Below are 9,872 nucleotides of genomic sequence, written 5' to 3' on the forward strand. Positions count from 1 at the left end.
CACAAGTAGGCAGAGAGGCAGGCAGAGAGAGAGGAGGAAGCAGGCTCCCTGCTGAGCAGAGAGCCCAATGCGGGGCTCGATCCCAGGATCCTGAGACCATGACCCGAGCCGAAGGCAGAGGCTTAACCCACTGAGCCACCCAGGCGTCCCGCTCGTACTGGTATTCTTTACCAGCCGGTCAGCCGGCCTAGCTCAGGAGAATGCCCCATCATCAACAGAACAGCCCGGGCTTCCGCTCGTTAATCTGGAACCCGCAGTGCAGAACATTGGTCCCTGGGACTTTGGAGTTGGAGTTCATGTCTGAAGCTGTTCTTAGTTTCTTTGTGTTTGGCAAATCCCCTATGGGCAGTGTGGGGCCCCCCTCCCGTACCTCACTATCACTGCCCAAGAGGACATCTGCCAGGGCACGCAGAGTAAATGGCATGTGGGCCATGTAGTTTTTAGTATAAATCAAACCATCCCAAACATCCCCTCCACATTTCATGAAAATGCATCCAACGGTTCCCAAAACACGCATTAATGGAAAAGCAGAAATTTCAGTTTATTTACTTGGGACATTTTTATAATCATGAAGAGTAGAAATATTTTGTGTGACTTTGTATTCCCTTTATAAACAGAAAAAAGAATTTTAAGTACAGTTTCAAAATATAATAATAGCAATAAATGAGCAATACTGTGACTAAAAACATGAGTAAAAAGGGAATAATCCAAATAATTTGATACTCAGGACTGAAACCCTATATCTGTATAGAGGATGAAAAGGAAAAAGCTAGGAGATTCAAGGAGCTGTTCAGGAGGGAATGATGCAGTAGGATTTTGAATAATAAGAAAGAAAAAATGACGTGAAGGCTTCCATTCAGGGGAATTCAGGTTTCTTCACTTAGGGGAAAAATGACCCTTGGCATGAGATGCCACATCTCTGTTTTTTGCAGGTTTTGTGGGGACTCATAGCATGATGTCACTATGAGCTGACCAGTGGAGACAGGGGAGTATGAACCTGAACCACAGGGTTTGAGAAAGCCTGAGGGAAGGAGAGCAGATCCCTTGGGTCCCTCTGGGAACATTTTTTTTTTTTTTAGCAGACGTATATGGCAGCGTTTTAATGAACAAATCAGCCAGATGCCTCTGACTCTGTATACCAAGCTAGACCATAGGAGCCTTCCCATGACCTTCCTGGAAATCTTTTGCCACTGATCTGTTTAGTCTATGGGTAGGTGAACAGTATGGAGTGAAATGTGGAAAAATATATTCCAGTTCTTTTCTCTAGGACCTTATTGTCAAAACATCTTTGTAAGTGGATGAAAACCATTATAGAAAGCCATCTGGTTATTTTCTGGCTTCTTATTTCCTTTCTCTTTTTATTCTATTTACATGTGTGATTGAGGCAGAAAGAAAAAAAGGGGAAAGATACCATGCCTGGTTCCCTTTGTTCCTACCTCAAACCCTGACCATGTGATGGTCCTGGCCGGCAGGCCCTTGGGGGAACATCCCTGGAAGGAAGGGCTCAGAGCTGCTTTCTCCCGGTTCCACCCTTAGTCCTCACCTCAGAACCTTCCTTATTCACCTTGTTCACCTTAGCATTGAAAGAGTCAGTCCTATCTTCCCCCACCTTCCTACCACAACAGTTTGTTGTGAAGTGACAACAGTTTGTTGTGAAGTGATTTTCAGTGACAAATAAAGGAAGGTAGCCAAGAGCAGGAATTTTAATGGTTCGTGATTGCGGCCTCCTTTCAGACAGCGCCTTTTCTTTCCCATCCTTCAGTGTGAGACTGGAGACAAAGAGAGGCACAAAAGAAAGGCGAGCTGCCCTCTTTCTGCAGAGCCCCACAGCAGGCTCCTGACCACGTCCAGGTCTCCTGGCTCTCAGCCCACTGTTCTTGCCATTGCTTCAGCGCCTCTCCTGTCCCACATTCTGGGTCACTGGCAGTGCTGTAGGGAGCTTCATTAATTATGATAGTCTTGCTGTGTCAAATGGATTACAAATGGAACCACCTGTGGAGAGCCTGCAAGGTTACTGACAAAGGCTAAAAGGAGACTGGAAAGTGAAGGGCAAGCATCTTCTAAATGTATGTTACAATCAAACAAAACAAGTTGGCAGAAATAAATTAAGCCCGAAAGACAGTTGCACCTTTTCCAGAATTCTGACTTAATGAATGCTGTGGGGTGTGTTTGTACGTTCACCTTTGCCTAGAATTTGGTTGTTGAGACCAGGCATTGGAATCAGTCTGAGGTGGATCCGTTGGGAATTGAGTCTACTCTAGAATGGATCCCTTCCTGGGGACAGTGCAACTCCAGACTCAGTTGGATCTAGGAACATTTCCCCCAGAGTCATACTCTCAGTCCACTCCAATCTGGAGCCCCCATATCCACTCTAGCTATGTCACACAGCAGTGTCTGACATCTGCCTGGAGAACATGAGGCAGTTATGGCACCTGGTATCCTCAAGATGATCCTTTAGGTCCTCTCGCCAGGGCCTCCTAGAAAGACTTTGTATACTTCAGTCTGGTGTGACTCTGAATGTTACTCTGGGTAGTTTTTACTCCAGCTGCTCCATGTCCTTTGCAATCTCTGCAACTTTCCATCCAGGATTCAGTATGCCATATGTATTTCCTCTCTCCTCCAATTAATTCACACATCACTGATCACACATCACTTTCCTAATGCATTACTCTGTGTTCAGCCCCTACTCACAAATGTTACCTTCCTACTCATCGTCTACTAGAGGAAGAACAGACGTTTTCTCCTTGCATCTGGCGTCTCTGCCATCATCTGTTATGTGATGGTAACCTAGAATGTGCCAAGTTCTGTGTCAGGGACTGGGAATATCTCTCCTTCTAGAGGTTCTCTATCTTAACAGAATAGACTGGAGGAGAATCACCTGGAATGAAAGGCCAAATGACAGGTTTCCCCTCTTAGAGATTGGGATAATGTTTTTGGGGTAGGACATGTGAATTCTGGAAACTTTCTCTCTCTCTCTCTCTCTCACACATACACACACACACACAATTGGACAGACAAAGAAACTGCTGCTTAGAATATAACAGTGCCATAATAGCTAGACTCAGGTCACTACAAGGGTATATGGGAATCTCACCTAGCCTGATGTGAGCTGTAAGGAATTGGGGTGTGGGATGGAGGAGAGGGTTGCTGGTATTGAGAATTGCTTTTTGTAAAGTGAGCTGAGATTTCTGATGATGAATCAGAGTTAGCCAAAGAAAGAGATGGAAAAAAGAAAAAAAAGAGGTAGGGGGGAAGAAAGAGAGTCTATGCAGAAGGTTCTGGATATTGAAGGTACACGAGGAGATGAAAGAATAGGGCTTTTTGATGAACTGCAAGCACTTCATTAGTTGCGAAAGTGGTTAGAAAAGAGGCATGAAAGACTAGAAAAGTAGGTGGGTCTATATCATTAAGATCCCTATAATTCATGTTGAGAGGTTCGGACTTTATCCTGAAGCCACTGGAGAGATTAAATAAGGAAGCAGGTGCAATAATCCAAGTGAGAAATGCTTAAGATCTGACCGAAAGCCAGGGGGTCGGAGAAGAGGATATGAACAACTGGATGGGCTGCATATGAGAAAAGGCAGAATCAAGGATGAAAGGCAGGTTCCGACCTGGAAAGCAGGGTGAATGCTGGTTCTATTCACTAAGTCAGAGAGAACAGAGGAGGAGCAGTAGAGACAGAAGACGATTAAAGTTTTGGAGATGGAGGACCTCCAAGAGTGACGTTCAGTGGTGAATAGCAGATGTACCAGTCTTATGCCAAGGTGAGACGTGTGAGCTCGGAGGCTAGAAATACTCATTTAAGCATCATCGACATAATGGTAATTGAAGCCTTAAGAATGGCTGACTCCACCCCAGGAGTGTGTGCGTAGAGAAGAGCCCTGGGATGACACAGTTTAAGTTTCAAGGGGAAAGAACGGCAGTTTACAAAGGGCACTGAGAAGAAAATCAGAACATTATGAAAGAAATCAAAGGAAATTGCAAGCTAATCTTGGCGGGACTGGCATTTGTCTAAGAAGGGAGGACTTTTCTGGAAAAAGGAATGGTATGTGTAAAGCTGGAGAGGCAAGATAGGGCACAGAAATATTTAGGGAATTCTTTGTGTTTCTATTTTGTACTATTCCCTCCTTCATATACCTTTCAGTTCACCCTGAACTGTCCCTGAACAGACTGGACTGTTTACTTGGACCCAAATTCAAGTTGCCTCTGATCTCCATGACTGTTCTCTCCAACCAGAAAGCCCATCTCCACCTTCATCAAATGTACAAGTTCTCCTCACACCCAGCATGAATACCAAGACCTCCATGATTTTCCACAATTATCTTCTTCCTTCTCCACTTGGGAGTAATTCCCCCCTTTGGATTTCTCATAGCATTGTAACTGTATCTCTCTTATGGCATTTTAATGAAGCTTCGTAGTTACTCAAGCAAACATTCTTGAGATCAAGAACCCTCTTTGTATTAGGACCCATCTGATATAATCCCCACCCAATATGGAGCCTGCACTTAGCAGGCCTTTGATCAATGCAGGGCTTCTCAGAGTGTGGCCTCAGGACCAGCAACATCAGCATTTCTAAGAAATGGTAAGAACTCTAAATTCTCCAGCCCCACCCCAGACCTATTGATTGGGAAACTCTGGAGGGAGGGCCAGGGATCTGTAGTTTAAGATGCCTTCAGATAATACTTAGTGCAGCTTAACGTTTGAGAAGCACTGGGTTAGCTGAAAGTGTCCTTTTTTTTTTTTTTTCTGGAATAGAAATTTGCAACTATGGTTACATTACGAGCACTTCTCTAGATTCTATCTGAAAACAGAGCTTTCAAGTCAAATGCTCAGTGGATTATTTGAAAACTTATTTTTATGTCCTTCTGTTTCTTAACATATCATCCATGTAAGAAATCTCATATCAGCAAAACAAATGTGCACAACAGAGAAATGGTATCATAGTGCCTTGGGGGATTCTGGTGTCCCTGGCTTTAGCAGTATCTAGGAATTAAGCTTCAAATAACCAAGATCTGAACTTGCTGGTGGCTGAAGTGCCTATTCTCCTTTCCTTTCACTTTCTCCACTTTTCATTTTCACATCTAAAACGGTCTCAGAGCATGCACTTTGAAGAAAAGATGCTATAAAATTCTCAAACATTCACAATAAAAATCAAAGGTTTCCCAGCAAGGTCAGGTGGATTAGCCCAGAAAGCTGAGAACGAGTCGGGAAAACATTCCATTTTGTCCACAGTCTTTTGGCAGCCCGTAACTTCAGAGACAGGATTTCAATCAATATGAAAAGACATCTTTCCTTGGACTTGAATTCACTCCAAACCATTCCAGGCGTACTTACTGCTGGTGAATTTCAGCATTTACTGCCGGTGTCAGCTTCCTAGGGTGGAGAAAGCTGCTCTGAATTCCTGCCAAGAATTTTCAAGCTTTGTGTCACCTCAACCCTAGGTGATGATCAGACAAGCTCTGAGCTAGGCGAAGGTGTCACAATGCTCAACAGAGATGCCCCAAACCAGCAGCTGTCCTTAATAAGCAGCCAGTCCTTTGCCTAACATCTGAGCACCTTCTCATCAATTCTAACGCTTCTTATTCATGCGAATGCTGTGTGTTTGTGTGTGCGTATAGCACTTACAAGTGAACATATATGTGTGTATCTATCTAGCTATATATAGATAGGTAGATAGGAGAAGACGACTGAGGAAGGAGAATTCAATAGCACAAAAGATTTTTTGATTCACCGTAATGAGTGCACAGGTACAAAGGTCAGTTTTGATGCGAATCTCATAGTATCTGTGTATAATACCTGTTCTTTTCATACATAAAAAAGGGAACATGGGAGCAAACTTCCCGCCACAGCATACACCTACCAGAGCATACACATACACAGTTTCTTTATAAATTCAACCTGTAGTAGACATTTCCTCATGTAGTGGGAACAATACACATCAGCATTGCCTTTTTACAAAACATAAATACCCATTCCATCACTCCCCAAAAGTGTTTGGAGAAAGGGAAGGATATATAGACATTCAGGAAATAGATCTTCCAAATATAAATGGAAATAAAATAAATTTTTCTTCCCTATAAATATCTCCGTAGTTTTGGTGATTCTGTTCAAGGAATCACTGAATTCCTGGGGGACTTGTGTTTCAGAAAGTATAGTCAGTATCCCAAGAGATACCAAAAGATGCAATTCTTTAGTTTTCAGAGTCTGCTGTAACTTTGCCATTTCCACCTAGGTTAAGTCTGTTGACAGTCTGGTGGTTTAAAAAGTAAGGGTCCTAAAACTGATGAGAAAGTGAGTTATCATCTCTTTCTGTTCTAAATAGACCATGATTCATCTCTGAGAGATTCTCCTGAGAAATGAGGCTCACATAGAGTGTTTGACTTTGCTTTCTGAGTCTTAACTGTTTGGGGCAAGTGTAAGTATAAAAGAGAGATGTCCTATTTTTAGTCTCAAAATGGTGACATCCAGAGTATAGTGAAATGTTTTTCACCACAGAGGGGACAACGAGCATCCTGTTTTTCTCCACACTTGCAGAATATGAATCTTAAGAGAGAATATTAATCTGTGGAGACCAGGAGAGGGCACTGTGTTTGATTAATTTGATGTGCTCAGCTGGGGCACCTGCTTTCTTCCCTGACTCTGACTTGCTACTCTGGTTCTATCTAAAAGTATAGCATAGGGCACCATTCCAAGCAACACTGTCAACTTGGTGAGTGAGGCTCATGTACAAATGAGTATGACACATGGCAGCCTTTGGGGAATGGAAGGAAAAGCCCAGATACTTGGATGACACAATCCACATAAGAGGACTGGGAAGCCGGAACTTGTTATTGTTCTTGACAGTTTACTGAACGTCTAGACTCAGTAATCAAGAAAACCCACCCTCAGCTACAAACTAGTTTTCTTGAAGTGGGACACATCTTTCCCTTTCTGCCCACTTCATCCAATTCCTGATTCTGGGCTCTTTCCCAAGGTCCTGTATCTCCCAGGTTGGGATGGGGAAAGGAGGGAGCCCCTTGGCTCTGCTCTGGGCTGGCAAAAGCTTAGGTGCATAAGTTACCAGAGCCCACCAATCATTTTGTGGTGCCTCGCTCCATTCTGATCACATCCTAGTGCTCCCCTCACTGGCAATTTCCATATCATGTCTGTGTGGTCCCTCTCCAGCCTCTGGGACCAACCAGACTGCCAGTTCTGTTGCAACAGGCTATTTCGATCCAACCTCTCTTTTGGGCTGTACTATTTCTTTAAAACCCAGCTCCCTCAACTGAACTTGGCTTACTGGTTTATTTCCTCCTCTCCTTGTCATTGTGTTAAAAATTTCAACCAAAACTTTTAAATTCAACAGCTGGAAACCTTCTCGGAATGCCCTTGTGTATAGAAAATCTATAGAAATCAGGGACACCTGGGTGGCTCAGTGGGTTAAGTGACTGCTTTCAGCTCAGGTCATGATCCTGGAGTCCCGGGATCGAGTCCCACATCGGGCTCCCTGCTTGGCAAGGAGTCTGCTTCTCCCTCTGACCCTCTTCCCTCTCATACTCTCTCTCTCACTCTCTCTCTCTCTCAAGTGAATAAATAAAATCTTTAAAAAAAAAAAAAAGAAATCTATAGAAATCAGTAGGCAAAAACTCAACAAGGAATAGTTGAGAAACTTCTTCCTGAGGCATAAATAGGTGAGTGGAAGCAAGACAATGGTCCTCTGTAAAGGAAAAGAGTTAATAAAAGCTGTACTTACTGAGTGCTTCCTCTATGCTAGGCACATAGGATACCGGCCAAGCTTCATGTTTTCATAGATAATTTCATACAATCTTCATCTAAGGTAAGTGGTATGAAAGCCTGTCTCACACATGGGAGAACAGAGACATAGCAAGCTTCCAGTTACATGTTCAAAGTCACAGAGCTAAGAATTAGCCGAGGTGGGTTTAGAAAAGAGGCCAAACTTACCCCAAAGCAGGGGCTCTTTCTATTTTTTTTTTTTTTTAAAGATTTTATTTATTTATTTGACAGACAGAGATCACAAGTAGGCAGAGAGGCAGACAGAGAGAGAGAGGAGGAAGCAGGCTTCCTGCGGAGCAGAGAGCCCGATGCGGGGCTCGATCCCCGGACCCTGAGATCATGACCCAAGCCGAAGGCAGCAGCCCAAACCACTGAGCCACCCAGGCGCCCCAAGCAGGGGCTCTTTCTAAAACAGCACCTCCAAGCGGCTTATATTTAATTCTAAGCCGTGATTCTCAACTGCAAGCTACAGTGCTGGTCCCATGCCCCACCCCCTTACACACACACACACACCCCTCCAACCACCACCACCAAAAAAGAATATTTCGTTGCTATCTGGGGGACATTTTTGGTTGTCACACCTGAGTAAGTAGGGCCAGGGATGCTACTAAATGTTCCAGTGCTCAGGAGAGCCCCAACCAAATAATTATCTGGTCCAAAATGGCCAATAGTGCTGAAGTCAAGAGACCTTGATTCAAAAGCTGGTCGATTTTAAAAGCCAATTCATCAAACCGAGGTTATTTTGTCTGTATTCACTCATACGTACATTCTGTCCCATCACAGATGACAGCAGCCTTCTAAATCTAACTCCCTACCCCCTGGTTAGAAGACGGAAGAGAAGATTCTTTGGGCTGTGTTGTCTGGTGTCAAGCTAGACGACTCCTCCTGGAAACCCACCATTGCGAAGACCCGAAAATATCACAGAACCTGAGGACCTCCAGACAGCTGAACCACAGTTATTGGTTTTTGACTATGTTTTCTATGCTTCCTTATTACTTTTATTCGCCTCCCCCTACCGTTTTAAATGATTTTACATTTGAAAGCAGCTGCTGTCAAGGGAAAAAAAGATTCAAAAAGCAGGCTGTTTTTAAAAGGATTTTTAAAGCTGACATTGTGCATGTCTGCTCCAAACCATACCATGACAGATGCAAGAATTATGGTTTTTAAATTATTTCAAGGTTTTTTTAAATGTATTATACAGAGAAAAATTATTTCATGTATAATAGTATATCTTTAGCTCTTGCTATTCTCATGTGAACAATTTATCATATATGAAAGTCTTTAAACATAGAAATCTATCTAAAACTGCAAAACTGTGTTCAAAAATCCAATCTATCAATATTATTAGGAATAATATTATAACCAAACATATACCACCTCACCTATTGCTTTGTCTGCACTCATTTACATTCAGTCTTCCATTCTGTCGGAATCCAAGAGCTTCTACATACAGATATCTTAATTTATAATGCAACAGAAACCATATATAAAACATATTTAAATTTTGTAAATACACAATAATCCTATTATCTTCGTACAATGCATATGGGCAACTAATTTCCTTTCGATCCAATGGTGTCTTTTTCAGCTTCTTGGAGAATGAGTAATCCAGTTAGAAAATGGTGTAGTAACATACAATTACCCTCAAATGTAAAATTGAATATTATCACATTTTGTTCTAATTGAAATCTGAAGCATGATGTCTGCGCATCAGCATAGTGTTAAATCTTATAGGGCATGCTGGAATTAGCTCAGATCGTAAAAATATTTAACATTTTACGTTAATAAAATCTTTTTTAGTTAAGCTAAGCTTGTCTCATTTTAGATGACTATGCAGATATGACTTTTCCGATGTGTACTTGGTGTCTTGTCTTATGCTTAGAATCTTGAAAGCAGGACACATTAAGCAATACTATATTTTAGAAAGGAGGAAGCCACACGCTTTGTTTTTCTGCTCACAGCTCTCTTATGATCTTCCTCACTAAACTTGTAACATGGTACAAATTGTGTTGTATTTTCCCCTGTTCTTCCTTGGCCCGTTACCTGAACAGGATTTCCTATGGGTTGAAAGATCAGGCCTTTGGACTTCTCTTCTTGCT

General features: G+C 42.5%; 1 protein-coding gene across 2 annotated transcripts in view; it reads left to right on the forward strand.

Moving 5' to 3' along the window:
* RGS7BP (regulator of G protein signaling 7 binding protein) overlaps positions 1-9,577 on the forward strand; it is a 95,839-nt gene extending 86,262 nt beyond the window's left edge. For both annotated transcript variants that reach the window (XM_059417951.1, XM_059417952.1), the window contains exon 6: positions 8,557-9,577. In XM_059417951.1, the coding sequence (XP_059273934.1) occupies positions 8,557-8,648 (92 nt within the window). In that variant the 3' untranslated portion in view covers positions 8,649-9,577. The remainder of the gene's footprint in view (positions 1-8,556) is intronic.
* Positions 9,578-9,872: the final 295 nt, after the last annotated feature.

The sequence above is a fragment of the Mustela nigripes genome, chromosome 12 (assembly GCF_022355385.1).
Source record: "Mustela nigripes isolate SB6536 chromosome 12, MUSNIG.SB6536, whole genome shotgun sequence".
Classification (NCBI taxonomy): Eukaryota; Metazoa; Chordata; class Mammalia; order Carnivora; family Mustelidae; genus Mustela; species Mustela nigripes.